General features: G+C 49.6%; 1 protein-coding gene across 5 annotated transcripts in view; it reads left to right on the top strand.

Moving 5' to 3' along the window:
• VRK3 (VRK serine/threonine kinase 3) overlaps window positions 1-23600 on the top strand; it is a 41865-nt gene that overhangs the window by 1149 nt on the left and 17116 nt on the right. For 3 of the 5 annotated variants that reach the window (XM_068527694.1, XM_068527695.1, XM_068527697.1), the window contains exons 2-9: window positions 254-316; window positions 5444-5580; window positions 9578-9727; window positions 11055-11249; window positions 18845-18909; window positions 20231-20297; window positions 21647-21731; window positions 22007-22112. In XM_068527694.1, coding sequence (XP_068383795.1) covers window positions 5445-5580; window positions 9578-9727; window positions 11055-11249; window positions 18845-18909; window positions 20231-20297; window positions 21647-21731; window positions 22007-22112 — 804 coding nt within the window. In that variant the 5' untranslated portion in view covers window positions 254-316; window position 5444. The remainder of the gene's footprint in view (window positions 1-253; window positions 317-5443; window positions 5581-9577; window positions 9728-11054; window positions 11250-18844; window positions 18910-20230; window positions 20298-21646; window positions 21732-22006; window positions 22113-23600) is intronic. The other 2 variants (XM_068527698.1, XM_068527696.1) reach the window with 2 other exon arrangements.

Genomic DNA, 23600 nt, shown 5'->3' with positions numbered 1-23600 from the left:
CTTCAGTAGTTGTGGCACGTGGGCTCAGTAGTCGTGGCTTGTGGGCTCTAGAGCACAGTCTCAGTAGTTGCAGCACATGGGCTTAGTTGCTCCGTGGCATGTGGGATCTTCCCCGATCAGGGCTCGAACCCACGTCCCCTGCGTTGGCAGGCGGATTCTTAACCACTGCGCCACCAGGGAAGTCCCAACCGTTATCTTTTACTTACATGTGCAGCAAACCTGAGTCAGCCTCTCCATCTCGTTTCACTTACAGGACACAGTTAAGATGGAGTTTCCAGCCCAGTGAGTCTGAGGGCCAGACCGTGACCCCATAAAGGTACCATCCCCTGGGGCATACGCCCCTTAAGTCCTATTCCCCACCAACGGCCTGCTCCTTCTCCATTTCCTGTGTGTTACTGCTCGCAGACTTCACTCCCAGGAGAAAGGTTATCAGCGGCTTGGCAGTGGTCCAGGCACTTGCCCATTCCTAGAGGCCGTCTTTATCCAACGGCACTTGGCACCTGGGGAAATTCCACTGAAACCGCCGCAAATTTTCAAACTTTTATTTACATACGTAACCTAGCACAGTCTTAAGTGTATTAGTCAGACTAGGCTAGACCATGCTGCAGTAACAATGACCCCCAAATCTCAGTAGCTTAACCCAGAGAACAGTTTCTCACGCATACAAGATCTGGAGCAACTCTCCAGGGTAGCTGTCCTCTAGACAGTTTTGATCTTGTGGCTGTAACATCACACAAGGGTTTCTGGTTTGTCATGGCCTGAAGGGAGAAGTGATGGTGACTCTTCTAACTTAAAAAGATGCTCACCAGTATTTATATCTTTGAAAAGCTAGAGATGTCCGTTTAAGTGTTATTACCAGGAGAGCAAATGATTAAGTCACACGACCAATCAGGATTACAACCTTAGAGGCTAAAGAACACTTGGCGACAGTTTTGAAATCATATGTCTTACACAACTTGTGTAAAATAACAGAAGGGCAGTTTTATGCCACAGCATGGTTTGTGCTCTTCTGCAGGCCAAGGGGAAGAGAACCCTTTTCTCCTCTGGTTGAGATTTCTTTCATGGGCTGTTTGGACGGCCTGTGTGTTTCAAGGGCAAGCACTGGAATTCCATGAGTTAGCACCAAGAGGAAATGGAGAGACCTGAGAGGCTCAGAACTTAGGATGTGGAAAGAGAGAAGGGAGGAATAGAAACATTAACAAATGGAAGATGATAAGTGGGATACAGGGCATGATAGGGTAATAACAACCACTAACATAAAAGGCTTTCTGTGGGCCGGGCCCCTGTTCTTAGCAATTGATAGAAATGTATTGCATTTAGGCCACCAGCCACTCTGTCAGACAGGAATTGTTAAAAGCCCCGTTTTACCATTGGGCAGACTGAAGCACAGAGAGGTTAAGTAACATGCCCAGCAAGGAGCACATCTGGAGTTCAAATCCAGGCAGCCTGGGACCAGAGCCTGTAATTTTAAGGACTCTACTGTTTGCAGTCGCAACAGAAACCAGTCTTTACAGTGACTAAAGGAAAAGGTTTTAATTAGACTGAGCCAGACACAGAAAGATAAATATGGCATGATCTCACATATATGTGGAATCTAAAAAAAAGTGTCAAACTCATAGTAGCAGTGAGTGGAGCGGTGCTTACCAGAGGCTGTGGGGGAAAAGAGATATTGATCAAAGGGTATAAACTTCCCATTATAAGATGAATAAATTCTGGAGACCTAATGTATAGCATGGCAGCTATAGTAAATAATAACTAATTGTATGCTTGAAATTTGCTGAGAGAGTAGATCTCAAGTGTCCTTACCACACACACACACACACACACACACACACACACACACACACACAAATTGGAACTATAAGAGGTGATGGATATGTTAATTAGTTTGATTGTGGTGATAGTTTCATAATGTATACTGTTAACCAGACTTTCAGAAACGGAGACTGACTGAAATAAAGAGGCATTCATTTGGGGTTTGTTGGGACTGCAGCCCAGGAGACCCAGATTCAAGAAGTACTTGAGGGCATCCTAATAAAGAAATACATATATATGTATTACAATTAAAAAAAAAAGAAGAAGAAGAAGCAACTTGAATTGTGTTCCACTGGACTACAAATGAAGGAAGCTTCCAAAGGCAAAAACTGCAAAGCCACAATTAGCTACATTAGTTGTTTATCAAGAATTATAATTAGATGATACAGCCACTATGGAGAACAGCATGGAGGTTCCTTAAAAAACTAAAAACAGAACTACCATACGACCCAGCAATCCCGCTACTGGGCATATACCCTGAGAAAACCATAATTCAAAAAGAGTCATGTACCACAATGTTCATTGCAGCACTATTTACAATAGCCAGGATATGGAAGCAACCTAAGTGTCCATCAACAGTTGAATGGATAAAGAAGATGTGGCACGTATATGCAATGGAACATTACTCGGCCATAAAAAGAAACAAAATTGAGTTATTTGTAGTGAGGTGGATGGACCTAGAGTCTGTCATACAGAGTGAAGTAAGTCAGAAAGAGAAAAATAAATACCGTCCGCTAACGCGTATGTATGGAATCTAAAAAAAAAAAAAAAAGGTTCTGAAGGGGCAGGACAGGAATAAAGATGCAGACGTAGAGAATGAAATTGAGGACACAGGGAGTGGGAAGGGTAAGCTGGGACGAAGAGAGTGGCATGGACATATATATATACACTACCAAATGTAAAATAGATAGGTAGTGGAAAGCAGCCGCATAGCACAGGGATATCAGCTTTGTGATCACCTAGAGGGGTGGGATAAGGAGGGTGGGAGGGAGACGCAAGAGGGAAGAGATACGGGGATATATGTATATGTATAGCTGATTCACTTTGTTATAAAGCAGAAACTAACACACCATTGTAAAGCAATTATACTCCAATAAAGATGTTAAAAAAAAATCAAGCTGGCAAGAAGTAGGGTGTTTGTTAAGCAAGGATTGGTTGGGGTCAGAATGGTTGCATCTTTACAAGGGGGAACAACCCTGAGACACAAGGTTCCAGGTAGCAGATGTTGTTTTAAAAATGGTGGGTGTCCTTGGGTTAGGTCTAGTTCACAGAAAGTTCAAGTTCTCAGTGTTGCAGGGAAGTCCTGAGACCAGATCCTCAATGGCTGCCCAGTTCCATTTTTGTATGTCTGAACTGTGATCACTCCGTTATAATTTTAATTTGTCATATATACATATATGGCAAATTAGAATTATTTATATATATATACACACACATATATAGACAAGTTGTACACTTTAAATATAGACAGTTGTTAACTGTCAAAGATAAATAAATGAAAGTAAAAAGAAAAGAACTTTGTCTTGCAAGGCAAAATGAAGTCACGAGCACAAGTTTATTTTGACTTCGATTTTGATATCCCAGCTTATAACTGGGACTGTACACTGAATCTTAGAATAAAAAACAAATAAAATAATTTTGCTTTTTTCTTTCGCTATTTAAAATATATTCATTGGAAATGCCTATTGCACTGTCATCCCTGTTGAGTTTCTCTGCTTCATTTATGAACTAGTTTCATCCTGCTCTTGAGGGCTAAGTTGTATCCTGCAAAAATTCATATTTTTAGGAAACCCTAACCCTGAGTATCTCAGAATGCGTCTGTATTTGGAGATAGGGCCTTTGAAGAGGTAATTAAAGCGAGGTCTTTAGGGTGGGCCTGCTGTGGTCTGAACGTTTGTGTCCCCCCCAAAATTCATACGTTGAAATGAAATGCCCAATGTGATGGTATTAGGAGGTGGGGCCTTTGGGAAGTGGGTAGGTCGTAAGGGTGGAGCTCTCATGAATGGGATTAATGCCCTTATAAAAGAGACCCAGAGAGCTCCCCAGCCCCTTCCTCCATGTGGGGACACAGGGTGAAGTTGTCAGTCTGTAGCCCAGAAGAGGGCCTTTACCAGAACCCAGCCACAGTGGCACCTTGATCTTGGACATCCCGGTCTCCAGAACTGTGAGAAATAAATTTCTGTTGATTGTAAGCCACCCAGTAGTCTGTGATATTTTATTATAGCCACTCAAACAGACTACGATGGGCCCTAATCCAATAAGAAGAGGGGATTAGAACACAGACAGAGGGACAACCGTGTGAGGACACAGTGAGAAGGCAGCCATCTGCAAGTCAAGGAGAGAGGCGTCAGAAGAAGCCAAACTTGCTGATACCTCGATCTCGGACTTCTAGCCTCCAAAATTGTGAGAAAATAGATTCCTGTTGTTTAAGCCACCTAGTCTGTGGTATTGAGTTGTGGCTGCCCAAGCAAATGAATACACCTGCTGTATCCTCATTTGTTGTAGGTCTATGTGTGATTTTGCCTTTGATTTTTTAAAGTATTAGGAAGTATTCCAGAAATACACAAGGCTTAGAGGATAATGTAGTGAACACCCGTTATCCCTCTAAGTTAGTCAGGATAGGGTAGGATGTGCTGCAGTAACAAGTAAACCCTGAAATCTTAGTGGCTTAATACAACGTTAAGTTTATTTGCCCATCATGAGATTGCGACGTGGACCAGGCAGCCCTGCTTCATCTTGTACCTATGCCATCTGGAGTATGGACCATCTGGGCCATCCCTGCAGAGGACGGGTGGACAGAGGAGGTACTCAGGCTCTTAACTGCCTCAGCCGGGAAGTGACTCCCATTCACACCCTATTGGCCAGAAGTAGCCAAAACTAGTGGCCCCGATCTCACTGCAAAGGATCCTGGGAAGTGAAGGGGAGGATGTGGATATCTGGTGAGCACTAACGGTCTCTACCTTCCCCATAATGTGGTTCAAGAAATGAGCATCACAATTACAGTTGAAGACCGTCAGTGCTTCCGTGATTGGAGCAGTTCTGCAGAACTTTTATTGACCTCAAGGCATTCTCATATCTTTTGTGAGCTCTGCAGTTTCATTCTGCATTTGTTCTGCTTTGTACCTTCCCTGGGCCATTAGGGAGAGACAGGTGGCTAGAGGCTGGACACGGGCCGAGGACTCATTTTATTTTATTTTTTTCCCCTTGGCCACGCCATGCGGCATGCGGGATCTTAGTTCCCTGACCAGGGATCAGACCCGCGCCCTCTGCAGTGGAAGTGCAGAGTCTTAACCTCTGGACCGCCAGAAAGTCCCTGAGAACTCATTTTACAAGTGGCCACTTTCTGGGACTTCCCTGGCGGTCCAGTGGTTAGGATGCTGCACTTCCACTGCATGGGGCACGGGTTCGATCCCTGGCCAGGGAACTAAGATCCCACATGCCGTGTGGTGCAGCCAAAAAAGAAAAAAAAAAAGAAGTGACCACTTTCTGAGAGACGGTATTCCAGGTATGCTAACTTTTCTTCTTTCTGTAATCTCATCATCGTGGGGAACTCAGGTGACTACTCATCGGCAGTGGATTAAGTTTTTCTTTCAGCTTCCTGTCCCCCCACCCCACTTCTGTTTTCTAGCATGATCTTCTGTCCAGACTGTGGCAAAGGTGTTGAAGCAACTTTCAAATTCTGCCCCTACTGCGGAAAACCTTTGCCTACAGAGGAGCATGAGGGGTCCCAGACCTTTGTCAAGCCGTCTGTGTCATCCTCCCAAGGTAAGAACCAGGGCTTTATGCTTCTCCCTTTAGGAGGGGTGATGTGTGTGCGTTTGGGAAGAAAGGACAGACACCTTTGCAGTCTGCCTGACCCTGCGTGGATACCGGAGAAGCCCAGAGCTCAGGCTCTCCCTATACAGAGTTTCTTGGCGTTTTATCGGGCTCCTGGCTCTGAAGTTGACAACTCATGCATTTCTGTCTCCAGCTTGGACTCCTCCCCTGAAATCTACATTCATATATATCAGACTGCCTGCTTGACATCTATTTGATGTCCCTTAAGTGTCTCCACATGCCCAGAACTAAGCTCCTGATATGACTGCCACCCCCCCACCTGCCCCTTCCATAGACTATCCCATCGAGGTAACAGCAGTTCAGCTTATTCAGTTTCTCAGACCATGGAGCCATCCTCAAGTCCTCTTTCTCTCCCACCCCATGACTGCAGCCCTCCAGCAGATCTCATCAGCTCTCCCTTTAAAAGTCAATGCTCTGTAAGGATAGGAGTTTATCGTGGTTTGTAAGCTCTGTTGATTGTGGTTTGTAACCTGTTGTTTGCACAGCATCCAGGACTGTGCCTGACACAGAGTTGGGTGCTGAGAAATCTTATTGATTGGTTGACTGAATGAATGAAATATCAGCAGTAGGTCCCGGCCAATGGAAAGCCCAAGCACAGATCCTACATTGGTAAATCGAAGTGGATTTGCTTATCTGAAGGCCACAGAAGGAAGTTGGCATACGTGGCAGAAAGTTCAGCAACATTCGTTTTATCATTTGGGATTGTGTTTGGCTGCAAGTAACAGAAAACACTACTTAAAGAGTTTAAACAAATGAATGGGTTTGTTTTTCTTTCTAACAAAAAGTCTGGAGGGGACAGTTCAGTGTAGGGATGGTGTCCCCATGATGCCATAAGGGACCCAGGCTCCCCATGATGCCATAAGGGGCCCAGGCTCCTCCTGTCTTTCTCCTCATCCTTAGTGTATGGTTTTGGTTCTCATTTTCATTTCATGTTGGAGTATAGTTGATTTACAATGTTGTGTTAGTTTCAGGTGTACAGCAAACTAATTCAGTTATACATATATATATCCATTCTTTTCAAGATTCTTTTCCCATATAGGTTATTACAGAATATTGAATAGCGTTCCCTGTGCTGTACAGTAGGTCCTTGTTGATTATCTATTTTATATACAGTAGTGTGTGTATGTTAATCCCAAACTCCTAATTTATCCCTCCCCCACACATTTCCCCTTTGGTAACCATAAGTTTGTTTTTGAAGACTGTGAGTCTGTTTCTGTTTTGTAAATAAGTTCATTTGTATCATTTTTTTATATAAATTTATTTATTTATTTTTGGCCGCGTTGGGTCTTCGTTGCTGCGCGCGGGCTTTCTCTAGTTGCGGCGAGCGGGGGCTACTCTTCCTGTGGTGTGCGGGCTTCTCATTGGCTTGTCTTGTGGAGCTCGGGCTCTAGGCGCACAGGCTTCAGTAGTTGTGGCACACGGCTCAGTAGTTGTGGCTCGCGGGCTCTAGAGCGCAGGCTCAGTAGTTGTGGCACACAGGCTTAGTTGCTCTGTGGCATGTGGGATCTTCCCGGACCAGGGCTCAAACCCGTGTCCCCTGCATTGGCAGGTGGATTCTTAACCGCTGCGCCACCAGGGAAGTCCTGTATCATTTTTTTTTAGATTCCACATGTCTGATATCATATGATACTTGTTTTTCTCTGTCTGACTTAACTTTATTTAGTATGATAATCTCTAGGTCCATCCATCAGAGCCTGAGTCCTTAACCCCAGCCTTCCCTAATGCCAGCCTTGGGCCTCATTCATTGTTCATTCACCCAGTCATCAGGCAACAAACATACCTGGACTGCCTATTGTGTACTTAGGTGCTGTGTTTGTCTCCAGGGATGTAGTAACAGGTGAGATGGACCTGGTTTCTGGTCTCTCAAGAGATTTTGGTGGCTGGTAAGGCAAACAGACATTGAATAAACAATTGCTAGTTGAGTGCATGATAACAGAAGGGCAATGGATGGACCACAGAACACACATAAGGGAGATGTGTTTCTGGGAGGGTCAGGGAAGGCCTCCCTAGGTGGGTAATGTTTGAGCCGAGATCTAGGGATGACAAGAGTTAGCCAAGTGAAGACTGGGGGCAAGGTGAGGGGGTTGGAACAGGAATTCCAGGCATCGAGGCATGGTATGGGAAAGAGCCATACCTGTTGGAGAAGTAAAGAAGGACAGCTGTACTGGGGGCAGACACATGGGGCCTTGTAGACCACGGGTAAGGAGTTTAGTAATCACTGATGTGGTGAGGAGCCGTGGAAGAATTTCCGCCAAATGGGAGACACAGTATGATTTGCATTTTGAAGAGACCTCTCTGAATGCTACGTGCGGAAAGTAGATTGGAGGCATGGAAACCAGTTAGGAGGCCATTCCAGGAGTCCAGAGACCAAGTATGCTGGCTGAGGTAGTGTCAACTGAAAGAAGACTTCTGGTTTTAGTAATACGGCAGACTAGATGATAAGGAAAAGTCCCTTATGGCTCAGCACACCACAAAATGCTGGATAAAATATAAAGAATATCTTTATATTCATAGGGCTGAATGGTAGGAAAGTAAGGTAGTTACATGGAAGTGAGCAACAATAAGAAAACACAGGCACTCCCCTGGTGGTCTAGTGGTTAACAATCCGTCTTGCAATGCAGGGGATGCTGGTTCGATCCCTGGTCAGGGAACTAAGATCCCACATGCCACGGGGCAACTAAGCCCACGCGCCCCAACTACAGAGCCCATGTGCTCTGGAGCCCTTACGCCACAACTAGAGAGCCCGCTTGCTCTGGAGCCCACGCGCCACAGCTAGAGAGAAGCCCACGCGCTGCAACAAAGAGGCTGCGTGCTGCAACGAAAGATCCTGCTTACCACAACTAAGACCCAATGCAGGCCAAAAAATAATTAATTAATTAAAAAGAAAGAAAACACAGACCCACAGGGCTGAGCAAATGCTATAGGTGGTACTGGTCCTGGGCTGTGTGCTGGTCATTGGTGGCCTTGAGCCTGGGTCTTAATGGGGTACAGGAGACAAAGCACAGGGCCTGAGCAGCACAGGGGTGAGACTGGAAACCTCCTCTAAAATCTGGGACTTTTCAGTGGTAAAAAAAAATTGCTCCACAGAGAAAATATGTGGAGACATTTGTCTGTCTCAGCCTTGATTGTGAGTGAAAAATGTCCTCTCTGAGAATTCCTAACCAAGAACTCGCATCCTTACCAGTTTGGGGCCAGAATTCATACTGATCTGTGTGGCCCCCCAATAATCCAAGCAGAAAAGTTAGTATAAAGTGATGAGATGTGGGCGCCCGCCGCCCCAGCAGAGGCAAATCTTTTCTAGTGGAACATCCTTTAAAGACAGAACTTAGACTTCCAACAGGCCCATCAGTTCCCAACCAGTTAACAAAGATACCAGGAAACAAGCCACTGCCGGGAGAAACACAAACTAGAGAATCAGACCTGCAATGACCAGAGACCTTGGAATTAACAGATGAGAATATGTACAAAGCACATTTATTATGTTTACGGAAATAAAAGAAGTAACTGAAGGTACAGTGAAGGAACAAAAGCTAGTTAGAATTGATTAGGCAGGTTTTAAAAGAACCAAATAAAATCTTTGATGATAAAAATAAATATCATCATAGCAATCAGAAACTCATCGGATGGTTTAAACTGCAGACTAGACACAGCTGAAGGAGAACAGTGAACTGGAAGACAGATCTGAAGAAATTACCTAAAGGAGACCACACTGTGATAAAGTGCTTGAGGATATAAAAGAGAGGCTAAGCCTCTCTTAGGAAAGACTGACTAAAACAAAGGAAAGTGTGCTTAGATTATTTAGTAAAACTTGGCTGTGAGGGTCAAAGGGAAGAGAGTGTTGAATATGACCTCAGGGTTTCTGGTTTAATGGTTCCTGGAAAGGACTTCTGTAACTCCAGTCTGCATTCGGTCTTCCTTTCTCTAGGCTCAAGGAGAAAGACGAACACCAGTTCTGAAATATCTCCCAAGAAAGTGAAATGGCTCAGCTGTGCTTCCTCTCCCCCATCATCCCTTCTCTCAGAAGGTAACAGTTCTGAATCTGAAGTTACCTTGAGTACCTGTGAGAAACCCAAAGGTGAGAGTTACGCTCAATATGGGGAAAAGGAGGGTCATCTGACAATGTTTGAGGCATCATGCCTGTGCTCAGGCATCACATACGCCTGCTTGGACCCTCCTCCCAGGATCCTCCCCCACCTTCCAGCCGCAGGCTCCCCGTCCAGCCCATCTCTACGTGGCCAGAGGTGACCTCACCCCTCCCTGCTCACAGCTCCCTCCCGTCCCCATCGCCCCACTGTCTGGGCTCTTCAGCCTGACCACTGAGACTGTGGTCTGGTTCCTCCTTTAGCTCTCACCACAACCCTGTACACAGAAAACTCACTTTTGGAAATACTTTCTAGGGTTTTCAGCTTCTGGTCTTGGCTAAGTCTGTTCCTTCAGCCCAGGGACCTCTCTTCTTTCCAGCACTCAGGGTCAGATCTCTAGGAAGCCTTTCCTGAATGCCATAGGCTGGATCAAGTCCACCTCGTCTCCCTCCAGAGCCTCTTTGTCTGGGCTCCCACAGTGCCAGTGATGTCCTCACTTGAGTTCATGTCTCCTCCAGGCTCCATGTCCCTTTCTGCCTCACTTGCTGGACTGAGGGTCCCTCGTGGACTCATTTGTGTGTGCCCTGTGCCAGCCAGTGAGCAGGGAAGCGTGAGGACCATGTGCCCGTCTCCTTCCCACCAGGTCTTTGGATCTGAGGTCACAGCCCTTCGGTGTCCCCTCTTTCTCCCTTGTTTTTCTCTGGGCCCCACGGCCTCTTCCCATCTGTGCCTTGGGTGGGTGGCGGGTGGGAGGAGTGAAGCAGGGAATATCTTTTCCTGTGTCCCTATCTCACCACACCGCCCACATTGTCTTGCCAGTCTAGGAGCCCCTCAAGGGCAGGGCCTCAGTCTAACAAATGTCTGGTCCCTCTTCATGCTCAGCACAAAGCCAGGTCCCGTTTTAGGATGTTTTGGGTTGAATGTCTGGAATGGTTTTTTTTTTCCTCCCTGGCAAACTTCTGCTCGTCCAGTAGGACCCAACTCAAACGTCCCCTCCTCCAGAAGCCTCCCCTGACTTTTGCAGGCACAGTCAATCTCTTTCTCATATTCCTCTGCACTGCCCTGTCTCAGACTCAGTTCTGACCAGCTGTGTCCAGGTCAGTCTCCCCCACCAAATTAGAGGCTCCCGAGGGAAGGGTCCAGATCCGACTCATGTCTGGGTCCCCAGCTTCAGCACACAGGATCCGTGAAAGGTCCCAGAAAGCTTTTGTTGAATGGACAAATGAATAAATGAACAGTATTATGAGCACCGTCTGATTCCCCACCCAACTCTTCTCTCCCGGATGCCACCTTCTCTTTCTTCTGACCATCCTGCTGCAGGGTGCTGGAGCAGATCCCCAACCTCCCAGAGCAGCCCTCAGACAACCAGGCAGAGCCCTCAGACGCTGAAGCGGAGCCGGATGACCACCTCGCTCAAGGCTTTGCCAGTGGGGACGGTGCTGATAGACAAGAGTGGGCAGCACTGGAAGCTGAGATGCCTCCAGAGCAGGGATGGCCAGGGCATTCTCTATGAAGGTACACTCTGTCCACAGGTGGGCAGGTGCTGGGCTGGGCTGGGCTGGGTCGGGCCATCTTGGAGCCAAGGCAAAGGGGAGGGAACCACTTTCTGAGAATGGAGATGGAGCCATATCCCAACTGCAGACCTGCCTCGAGGCAGCTTTCTCTTAGAGCTGGGACTACAAACCTATGCACCTACAGCGGCTGGGAAGGTAGAGTAGATGAGTGCAGGATGCTGGGAGTCAGGCGATTGGGAGTGGTGGGGACTGTGGCCAACCAGAGCACATGTGCCCTGGATAAAGAGGACACTCTTCTCCACTGCCACCTACTGTTGTCACGTGGGAGTGCAGGCCCAGTGTGGCCGGAAGATAAGGACAGTGATGACTGTTCTGTCTGTCCTGCAGAGATAGGATGGACCCTTCCTCCAAATTTGGTTTGAATGTCGAGACCGATGAGGATACGAAAGGTTTACTGCTTGCGTGATTGAGATCGCTGGTGGGGGGAGAAGCTGTGCGAGAACAAGGAAGAGCACCTGGCCCCGGTTTTTACTGTGGTTAAGGGGTGGGGCTGGGGTGAGGGTTCTGCCTGGGCCAGGGCCTCATGTGGTTTGAATCTCTGCCGTCACCAAAAGAGGAAGCTCCAGGCTTTCTTATCAGTGGGACGGGAAGAAGCAGGGCTGGGCTTAAAAGTTAAACAAAACAATAGTTAAACAAAAAATGCAGCAAGACAACTTGTTACAATGAAGGAAAAAATAACTGCACTGGAAATGTTAGTATTAATCAAACTAGCATTAACTGAGTGCTTACTCCAGGCCAGGCCTTGTTCTCAGCACTTTATGTGGTTTTATGAGTCACCACCATCTGGTTCCAGAGTATTTCTGTCACCCCAAAAGGAAACCCTGTACCTTTACCAGTTACTCTCATCCCTCTCCCCCCAGCCCCTGGCAACCACTAATCTACTTTATGTCTCTCTGGATTTGCCTATTCTGGACATTTCAGATAAATGGAGTGATACTCCCTCTGGCCTTTTGTGTCTGGCTTCTTCCCCTCAGCACGATGGTTTCAAGGTCCAGCCATGTTGTCACCTTCGTCAGAACTTCCTTCTGTTTTATGGCTGAATAAGATTCCAGGGTGTGTATATATCACATCTGGTTGATCAGTTTATCAGCTGGTGGATGTTTGGACTATGTCCACTTTGGGCCATGATGAGTAATGCTTCTGTGATCGTGCATGTACAGGTTTTCACGTGGACATATGTTTGCTTTATACTTCTTACCCCGTTTAAGTCTCACGACAGCCTCATGACGTCAGCAAGGTCATTATCCCCATTTTCTAGATAAGGAAAATGAAGCCCAGGGGTGTTAATGACTAGACAGAGATGTGGCTCCAGAGAGCTTCCAAGCTTGCAGGAAAAGCCAGAGATCGGGATTTTGAGAGGAAATCTCTGATTTGGAAGCACCGGCCGGCCAGACACGGGTGCAGGCAATTTCGAGCCTCAGGTTGGCCATCCTGCGTTAGAGCCCGGGCAGGAGGGCAGGGCAGCCACATTTGAGACAGACCCTGGCGGGGACTTCCCTGGAGGTCCAGAGGTTAGGACTTTGCACTTCCACTGCAGAGGACCTGGGTTCGATCCCTGGTCAGGGAGATAAGATCGCACGTGCTGTGCGGTAAGGCCAAAAAAAAAAGAAAAGAAACAGACCCAGGTGGAGTCGTGACTTGGCTCTGGCACACTGAGTGAGCCTGGGTGAGCAGCTCTGCCTTGATGTCCCTGTTGGAAAAGTGAGAGATGGTGTCCTGCCCACCTCCTGGGGCTGTTGGTCCCAAATGGTGAGAAGGGACAGAGGCAGTGAGCTTGGAAAACGGTAAAGGGATCTTCTCAGGTGGAGGTAGGTAGCATTAGTCATGGAGGGACAGAGGGCGAGGGAGGGAGAGAGGAGAGCATAAAGCGACACTAGGGAGCACTCACTCCATGCCAGGCGCTGTTCCGGGGCCCATTTAATGCTCCCAGCCACGCCAGGAGGGAGGCACTCATGTTACTTCATCTTACAGCTGGAGCACAGAGAGGGGAAGCCACTCGCCCAAGGTCACACAGCCTCAAAAGTGACAGAGCTGGGATTTGAACCTAGGTGTAATTCGTAACCATTACACCACAAGAGAGGGAGGAGGAGGGAATCGGGGTGAGAAGGAATGAGAGGAAGAGAAAGGATAGAGGGGCAGAACCAACAACAAGAAAGGCTGGGGAGAGAGAAGGATAGGGAGAGGCCCAGAGGGCCGGGAAGGAAGAGGGAGAAGAAAGGCAAACAGGGCAGGAGGCATCTGAAGGAAAAAATCCAGCCGTGTCCTCACATCAGAAACCCACAGTGCAAGGTTAGGAAGGAAATGCTCTGGGCCGTGTGTCTTTACCTTTTGTGTCTCGGGTTGTTTGATTGAGACCCCTTCCCAGCCTGCCAGCATCATTCATTCTCCCGCAGATACCTGCCCGGTGCGAGGCCCGGGTGCTGGCTCGGGCACAGTGGGGAGGGGCTGCATGTGGATGTGCCTCAGGGCGGCGTTACCCCAGGACAGGTTGCCTTTGGCTTCTGCCAGTTTGCACCAGTCGGGAAGATGTAGTTGAAAACAGTGAGAGTAAAACAGCAGCAACCAGAATGGTGATTTTTATTATAGCAGCTGACACTTCCAGCCCACTCTGGGCCTCCCTCCACTCCCCGCTAAGTTCTTTATGTCTGTTAACTCACCTGATTCCCATTACAGCCCTGTGAGTTGGCACTCTCTCTTACTCTGAAACACTGAATTATAACGTCACCCTCCCTGGTCTCCCTGGCCCAGTTTGGGAGACCTGTCACCGAGGCAACCATGTAAATTCCTGCAGCTGCGGTGTGCGTGGAGAGTTGTTTCTGAGAAGCAACGGGGATTCAAGTCCAGGCCTGCCCCCTGTGGATGGAGGTTCGGGGCTTGTATTCATTGCCTGTGGCCGCCGTCACAAATCACCACAAACTTAATAGCTGAAGACAGCACACGTTTATTCTCTTCTAGTTGTGGAGGTCACAAGACTGAAATCAGTCTCACGGGGCTAAAGTTAAGGTATGGGCAAAGGGACTTCCCTGGTGGTCCAGTGGTTAAGACTCCACACTTCCACTGCAGGGGACACGGGTTCGATCCCTGGTCAGGGAACTAAGATCCCACACGCCGCACGGCGCAACCAAAAAACTAAAATTTAAAAAAGAGAGATGGGTAGGGCTAGTCCTTCCAAGAGGCTCCAGAGGCAAATCCGTTTCCTTGCCTGTTCAGCTCCCAGAGGCCGCCTGCATCCCTCGGCTTGTGGCCCCTTCCTCCATCCTCAAAGCACATCACCCCAGGCTCTGCTTCCACCATCACATCGCCTTCTCCTCTTCTGTGGTCAAATCTCCCTCTGCCTCCCTCTTTATAAGGACCTCTGTAGGATTACATTAGGTCCCCCTGGATCATCCAAGACAGTCCCCGCAGCACAGGACCCTTAATTTAATCACACCTACAAAGACCTGCCATTGGTTCTCTCCACCTGCAGCCCCTTAACACGACGTATTTCTCCCAGCGGCAGCCTTGAGCCTCTCCCTGGTCCTCGGTTTCAGCTGCTCTGGGAGAATTGTTGCCTCCCTTTTCGAGAGGTCCCCCAGGGGTCCTTTAGGGCTTGTTTTAAGTACACAGTTAACTCTCGGCCCCGACACCCTTGGCGTTCATTGTGGGGGCCGTCCTGTGCACAATAGGGTGTTTGGCGGCATCCTCGACCATTACCCATCCCCTCTCCCAGTCGTGACGACCAAAACTGTCTCCAGACATGGCCAGATGCCCACGGGGGGGCAGAACCACCCACGGTTGAGAACCACTGAGTCAGGCCGTCCCAGACATGCCCTCCAAAGATGGAGAGACCCTGTCAGCTGGTAACTGTCAGGTGGAATCACTGTTCTTTTATTAAGCGCCTTTCAGCTGTGCCCACAACAAAGGTTGGGCCAGAGAAGGGCAGGCCAGACAGAGGCACGGCACAGGCAAAGACTCGGAGGCTGGAAACACGCACAGGAAGCGTCAGGATCCTGGTGTTGCTGACGGTGGGGCGTGGGATGCCCGGGGTCCCCAGCCGGGTTTGGGGAGGTGGGAAAGCATAGGCAGACCAGTTGAGTTAGGCTTCTGCCTCTGCCGGCAGCTCGGCAGCTCGTTGTCTGATCTTCCTCGAGGGATGTCATGACCTTGCGCCTCAGTTTCCTCACCTGCAAAATGGAGAGTGTAATAGCACCAACCTCACGGGGTTGTCGTTGAGAGAGTTAAATGAGTAGAACGATGAGCAGGAAGATAGCAAAAGCACCGTATCAACGCTTCCTGTTATTCTGGTTATGATGGATCCCAGCACAGCATTGTTGCTCCAAGTTCAATGTCGCCTGTCTCTTGGCCATCAGAGGCTCCCACCTGCCTGCCTGCCACACCCCTGTCTGCATTTGTCACACGTAGGGACTTTCCATACACGTATCAGGTTTGCATCAAGCAGGGGTCTCCCAGGTCGCAGGGTCTGGAGCCACGTTTACAGCCCGGCTCTGCTGAGGCCCTCGGCCAAGCCCACTGCCCTTCCTCCTCTGTCGATTCCTCTCTGTAATGGGAATTGCCCAGCTGACTCCCCGGCAGTCGGTGGGAGGGTCAGTGAGAAGAGTGGAGGGGAAAAGCCCTTCATAATCTGCAGAGCAGTGCAGGAAAAGCATATTTAAATTGCCAGCTGTTCTGCCTGCCTCTGAGTGTCAGGCATGTGGTTCTTTGGTGCTTTTCCTCGGACCTTGAGGTAACTCTGTGAGGCAGGTACTGTTTTTATGCCTGAGAGGTGCCCCGGCCATTTCCTGCATGCCCCTCAAAGATCCCCCCAAACCCCCTCCCCACAGGTGGGAAGGACGCCTCTCTCCCCCAAGATCCATGATCTTTCCACATTTCCCTCCTTTAGGCTAGGCTCAGGTCACCTTTGGCCTTAAATCTGTAAGCCCTGGTTCCTGCCCGGCTCCAGCTGGAGCTTCTTGAAGGCAAGGGTGGCTTCTAGGTAACTTTGTCACCTCCCTGCCCCTTAGCTCCGTGTCTCAGACAACACCAACCTGGATGGTTAGGAAGGGTGGGAAAGAAGAGAGAAAAGGAAGGAGGACGCAGAGAGCCGGCTGGGATGGATGGCGATGGTTCGGTTCATGAGCTCCTGGGAGTGAGCTAGGAGACCTAGGCCAGTGCCGCACTGCCACTTACCAGCTGTGGGCCCTCGGCTGATTATATTTTAAAAGCTGCCACACACACAGCGCTCCCGGGGCGCCCAGTGTGATGCTGGGCTGTGGTGGGGGCGTCATTGAGCAGCTCATACAAAGGGTGAAGCTGGGGACTTCCCTGGCGGTCCAGTGGTTAGGGCTCCGCGCTTTCACTGCCAAGGGCCCAGGGTCAGTCACTGGTCCGGGAACTAAGATCCCACAAGCCACGCTGCATGGCCAAAAACAAAAACGGGTGAAGCTGGCTGTGATTCCTGCTCAGCTGGTACTATTGTTATTCCTACTGACCCCTCTGAATCCTTGCATCCAATCTCAGGGGTGGGCTTCATTAGTCCTACTTTACTGACATGGAGCGGAGGCCCAGAGAGGTTTAGCACCTCACACCAAGTCACGGAGTTGATGGAGGGGCTGGGCTTGAGCCCAGATCTACGTGGCACAAAGCCTCCCGTGTCACTTGGCCTCACTAAGCTTCAGCTTTCTCGTCTCATCCGTCAAGTGGAGCTAACAGGGAACAGTTCTCAGAGCTTTCTGAGATGCTTTTCCCAGGTTATAATCCTCAAATTTGGCTCAAATAAAATTTTCCATTTCTCTCTTAAAAAAAAAAAAATGGAGCTAACAACCACAGCCACCGTAATAGTAATAACAATAACATTGTATTAGACCTTCCTCGGGCTGTCCTGAGCATTAGAGGAAACAATGTGTGTAAAGCCCACACTTAGCACGGGGCAGCAGACTTTGCAGGGTTTGTGATTAAGCAGAATGGGGCAAGCATGCAGGGTGTTCATGAGGAAGTGCCCCAGGGATCAGCACCTGCAGAGGGGAGGGGAAGGGAGTGGTGGGGCGGGGGGAGAAACAGAGCCGTGCAGCCCAGGGAGCGCCTCGGCTGGCGCCGTGGGGGCTCTGGAGCTGAAGTGGTCCTTCAGTGTGGTTCTGAGTTAGGCCAACATGGCTGGGCCTTTATATCCCCCTCCATCAGCCTTTGGATATGGGCCGCCCTGGGACTTGCAGCTGAGGGCATCCCTGAGGGGCTGAAGGCTGCTGCAGTGGCCTCCCCGGGTTGTGTGGGGCTAGGGGAACAGGTCCTCCTGCAAGGGGATCTGCGTCCATCACACGGTATTTAGGCATTGTTCAAAGATGGGGATATTGAATAGTATCCCCTGAGCTGAGAAGAAACTTTGAGATCGAAGAAAACGAAGTGGACAGCCCCGTAAAGTGCAGTTACGAAGTTTATTGTGGGTACCTTACATATGGGTAGGATCCGGCGGACAGCAATCTGGAAGCATTTGCAACTGCACTCTGTGCTGCCAGAAGGGGTACAGGGGGATTTAAAGGGGCCAAAGCTAAAGATAGAATCTGACTTCTAAGGGAGAACCACGTCTGCACCAACAGGAACCGGGTTTTTCCTCCCCCTGGGAGGGTCTCATAACCATTATTCCTCGTGGACCGTGAACCATCTGCGTCAGCAAAAGTCATTCTTCCAGTTTTCAGAGGAAGGCTTAAAGTTAATCAGGAACTTACCTGGCTTGGGTGCGTTCCTCATGAGTAGGCTAGAGCTCTGTCACGCAGAAAGGGGAGGGGGTAGGACAGTGGGCCTAAGATGACCCTGACGAGATGGAGTCAGTGTGGTTCAGCCACACACCCATATATGCAGACAAATGCATACAGCTGCTGAGTCAGGGGCCCCAGGACCACCCCCGGGCTCAGTGATTCACTGGGGAGACCCACAGGCCTCAGCCTATAGTCATACTCATGTCCTAATTTATTAACAGCAGAAGGACAGCACAGCAAAGGGATAAGGCACATGGGGTAAGTCCGGGGGAACCAGCGCCAGCTTCCAGAGTCCCCCTCCCCTTGGAGTCACACGGGATGCGTAACAAGGTGTGACATCACACATGAAATGCTCGTTAGAGGGACGCTCATTAGAGACTCAGTGCCCAGGGTTTTTATTGGATGCTGGTCACACAGGCACCCTCTGCCTGGCAGGTACCAAAATTCTACTCTCAGAAGGAAAGCAGGTGTTCAGCATAATAGTTTGGGCACCGGGAGCCCCTTCTATTGGTTAGGAATCCTAGAACCTTCCCAGCTGATTCGCAGACACCAGCCGAGTTTCAGCCTTGCGCGCAGGCCTTTCCGAGGAGAGCAGTCTCAGGGTTAATTACCCTTTGTGCACAGTTGTGTATTAACAGAGAGAGAAAGAAAGAAGCTGTTTGACAATAGGAAGGAGCAGGTCATGAAAGTGGAGAATGCACTTGACCCTGTGGGAACCCGTTGACCGCAGCTGCTGCTTGTCACTCTGAGGACAGTGACCCTCACCTGCCCTCTAGGTGATAACCTTGTTCATTTCATCCGTCCACAGCTGAGCCCAGCTCCGCCTTTGCCTGCGAGTCAAGTCCCCAGAAACAAAGATTCTCACTGAAACTAGTGAGTGGCGCCCGGGGGGGCAGCACTGAGGGGAGGGCCTGGGGCGTTAGCAAATGCACCATTGACCTCCGAGCCCCTCCGTGGGCTGGGCAAGCCAGAGAGCACGGCCGTGTCCTGCAAGGAGCGGTGGGACCTTGGGTGGGGCGCGTCCCCCTCTGGGCCTTGGGTTCTTCTACATGGGGCCCCTCAGAAACCGCAGTCGGGTCCACCCATGAGCCCTGGCTCTGATGCTTTCTGGCTGTGTGTCTGGGCAAGCGCCGGAAACCTGGGACGGCTGGGTCGGGTGCCCTCCCTTGGCCCTAGATGGAGGCCGTGTGAGTGGTTCGGAGCGAGTGCTCCTGAACCAGGCTCGCAGATGAGTGAGAGCACCTGCTTGCTGAGAGCCTGTCCTGCGCCCAGCCCTGGGCTAAGAGTTTCATAATCAAACCTGTGGGGTGGTTACCTCGTTTCCCATTTAACAGATGAGGAGATAAAGGCTCGGTCGCTTGCCCAGGGACGCCCATTATGCAAATTGCTTTGTTCACTGCTGTATTGACAATGCCCAGAACAATACTAGGCACATAATAGGTGCTTTATAGAAAGAATGAATGAAGGGCAGAGCTGAGATTTGAACCCAGTTCTCTTTGACCCTGTGCTCTTAAGAACCCAGCTGTACTAGTTATGTTTAATTAAAATATTTGGTTTGACTGCTTGGAAAAAATGACCCAATGTTAGTTATGGCTTAAACAAGTATATTTTATTGCTTTTCCATGTAACAGCCTGGAGCAGTGGTCCAGGGCTGATATGATGGTTCCATAAACCAGGGGCTTACTTTCCTTCTCTCTTGTTGCTCCAGGCCCCTCAATCTATAACGTTCATCTCATGGGCTGAGATGGCTGCTCCACCTCCTACCATCTCATCTGCATTCCAGCCAATTGGAACAAGAAAAGAGGAAGGGGAGAGCCTGCCCTAGCCCTTTAAGGGCGTAAACTGGAAGTTGCCCGTATCTCTTCTGCTCACATCCCCATTGGCCAGAACTTGGTCATTTGGGCATTCCTCACTGCAAGGGAGACTGGGAAATGTAGTTTTTAGCTGAAGGGTGTGTGTCTAGGGAAAACTTGTAGATCCTATTGTAAAAGAAAAGGAACCTGGGCAGTGACTCAAAGTCTCTGATACGTGTTCACATGGAGCACCCTAGGGAATTTGGTTCTGATGTGCAGGACGTGGGGAACCTGAGTTATTGCTGGCATTACCCTGGGGTAATCCATGGCCGGTGATGACCTTGGAGCCCTTGCCTAAGAGATTCCAGCGTGACCGCTTTTCCCCTCTCCTCCTCCACTAGGATGCCAAGAATGGGCGCTTGTTCATTGAGCAGAACTTCTTCCAGCGGGCCGCCAAGCCTTTGCAAGGTATTCCTCAGGGAAGTGGGCAAGTGGGGGAAGAGTTGGGGGTACCAGCTTGGTCAAAACAACTGGCTTCTCCCTGAAGGTGTGGGAAGGGTGGGGATTAAATTAAAGTCCCATGTTTGCTCCCATCACCCCTCGGGCCTCAGGCTCCAGAGGACAGACAGCGGACAGTGGGCTGAGGCTGGCTCGTCGTACCAGCTGTTGAGCACCAAGTATTAAATTTTCACAAATACTGCAAGCCAGTTATTAAAACATAGCCATCGGACTTCCCTGGTGGTCCAGTGGTTAAGACTCCGCGCTCCCAATGCAGGGGGCCTGGGTTCAGTCCCTCATCAGAGAACTAGATCCTGCATGCCACAACTAAAGATCCCACATGCCACAACGAAGATTCTGCGTGCTGAAACTAAGACCCAGCACAGCCAAATAAATAAATAAATAAATAAATAATTTTTAAAAAAATAAAATTACCCTCCAAGCTTTCAGTCATAGCCATCTTAAATAAATAAATGAATGAATGAATGAATAAAACATAGCCATCATAAATTAATTTTATCAATTTACAGTCAAGAGCAAGGGTAATAAATACTCAAAGCTCATCCCTTCCTAATTATTTGTCTACATTTTCTATCAGCTAGACTTTTTTTTCTTTTTTTTTTTTTTGGCCATGGCTCTTGGCGTGTGGGATCTTAGTTCCCCGACCAGGAATTAAACCCATGCCCCCTGCAGCGGAAGCGCGGAGTCCTAACCACTGGACCGCCAGGGAAGTCCCTATTATCTATATTCCTGAGGTTGTTTACATTCACCGTGTCTGTGTGGTGGAAATACCACGTAAGGGCACGCTACTGCCTCTCTTTCCAACTCCGTCTTCCATGATACCACATTGGTAGCTTGAAATTGGCCATACTGGGAAGTATTTACACCACAGAGATCGGCAAACACGACAAATCAGGGCTATCTTTCCCCAGACAACCAGCTGTTAAACTTTTATCAGCACACCGCTGGATCTGTACCATCCAACTGACATCCTGGAAGGTGGGCGGACATGTAGTGACACTGTGACCAGTTTAGACACTCCCCGATCTCATTAGCTCTACATGGGAATTCAGAGGTTACGCTGTCGCTCTTACCCCTTCCGCTCACTCCAGATTTGTCAGTGCTTTCTCCCATGTTCACAACCCCTGTCGTCACCCCCCTCGCCGTCACGCACCCACAGAGGCGACGTCACCAACCAGGAGACCCAGTGTGTGGCCTGGGCTTGGGCGCGCTCTGCTTCTGGTCTGAGAACGGGCTGCTGTCCATTGTGGGTGCAGGGCCAGGTGGGCCCTAACCTCTCAGGCCCCTGCCTCCCACAGTGAACAAGTGGAAAAAGCGGTACTCGACCCCCCAGCTGGCCATCCCCACCTGCGTCGGTTTTGGCGTTCACCAGGACAAGTACAGGTAAGTCACTTCACTTGCCACTCGCCTCACTGGCCCCTTCCTTTCTCTCCCTGTCACATGCCCAGGCATGGCTGGGACCCTGGAGCCATTGGCCAGATAGTTGCTTCCTTCCTTCCCCCAGCCTTGAGCCAGGCTGGTCCCCCACCAATCCGAACCCTCCATCTCACCCAGGACCGGGATCTGGTAGCCCCCAGCCACACCCCATCCTTGGTGGCCTGTATTCCATCCCCTCCCCTGTCATCTCTCCCACTTGCTGGGACACTCATGTCTTCCAGGTTCTTGGTGTTCCCCATCCTGGGGAGGAGCCTTCAGTCGATCCTGGATGACAACCCGAAGCATGTGATGTCAGTGAGGTCTGTGTTCCAGATGGCCTGCCGGCTGGTAAGCACCTGAGGGTTGCAGGCTCCCGTCCGGAGGATGGCCCCCCGGCTCCTAGTTTATCGGTCTGTTTGCTCATTGACACGTTCCGCCCGCACCTCCCTCTGCTGGGCACTGGGCGAGCACGGTGACCAACACAGCTGAACACCAGGCTGTTAGAACCAGAGTGACAAGTGGGACTTCCCTGGCAGTCCTGTGGTTAAGACTCCGCGCTTCCAGTGCAGGGGGCGCAGGTTCGATCCCTGGTTGGGGAGCTAAGATCCCGCGTGCCGTGCAACACGGCCAAAAAAAAAAAAAAAACAAAACAACAGAGTGATAAGTATTGTCATGAGGGATGTTCAGGAGACAGTAGCAGTTGGAGGAAGGGGCCCAGCCTAAATTGAGGGGTTCAGTTGAACTTCCTGGTAGAGGTCATTTCTAAATCAAGAGTGGGAAATAGCAAGGTGCTGGGTAGAGTAGGAGTGGAGATGCATGGGGAGAACATTCCAGGCCAAGGATATAGCTTAGGCAAAGGCTGGTGTGGGAGAGAGAGCACAAGACTTTCGTTCATTCATTCCTTCCTTCATCCATCGTTTCATTAAATATTTATCAAGTCCCTGCTGGGAATCAGACACTGTCCCAGGGGCTGGGAGTACCATGGGGGGCAGCACAATCATGGTTTTTATGTCTAGTGGGAGAGGATGATATTAAGTCATAGTTGCACAAATTGTGAAAAGTGCTTTGACTAGAAGTGACGAAGAATAAGAGGACCCAGTGTAAATTGCTGGAGGGATGGAAGTGGCAAGGGAGTGACACATCAGGTGAGTCCCGAAGGTCATTACGCTCAGTGTCTGCAGCGTGACGTGAGGAGGGGAAAGGTAACAGCTGAGGTTGGTGTGGAGAGCTCAGCAGTGACCAGATCACGCAGGACCTTGAACACCAGCCTGGGGGGCCGAGGGCGCCTCTGTCCCTAGGGCGCCAGGGAGCCACGCGAGGATTGGGAATACGGGAAGGACAGGGTCAGCTCTGGGTGTAGAAAGACCCTGTGGGCCGTGTGGGGACGGGCTGGAGGGGGTAGATGGAGGCTGGGTGAGGTCAGCACAGAGAGGACCAGGCCTGAGGAGGAGCTGGGCTGTGGGGATGGAGAGTTTGAACAAGCAGAACTTGGTGGGCAGTAGAGCCTTGAAGTCGACGGGGGCTTGGGTTGTAATCAAGATGTAAGAATACCTGGGCAGTTCAATATATGAGCTCAATGGAAAAGTCAGAGCTAGAGATCAAAATATAAATTACTTAACTAAATGTATTTCTGCTCCCTAGGGCGAATGAGACAAAACCTCTTTGATGTACATGAGTGCTGGGTTTTCTTTCTTGCAGGGGGTCAATAAGTAACCCGCTTCTTCCCCTCCTGAGATCAGCTAAGAGATAGACAGAAGAGGTCAATGGAAAACCAAATATCAGCTTTAATGCTGAATTTTTCAAAGGCTTAATTAGAAGACAAGCTTAGGTGTGCTG

Source organism: Eschrichtius robustus, chromosome 19 (assembly GCF_028021215.1).
Source record: "Eschrichtius robustus isolate mEscRob2 chromosome 19, mEscRob2.pri, whole genome shotgun sequence".
Classification (NCBI taxonomy): Eukaryota; Metazoa; Chordata; class Mammalia; order Artiodactyla; family Eschrichtiidae; genus Eschrichtius; species Eschrichtius robustus.
The sequence above is the reverse complement of the archived record's forward strand: the minus strand, read 5'-3'. Positions and strand labels throughout refer to the sequence as shown.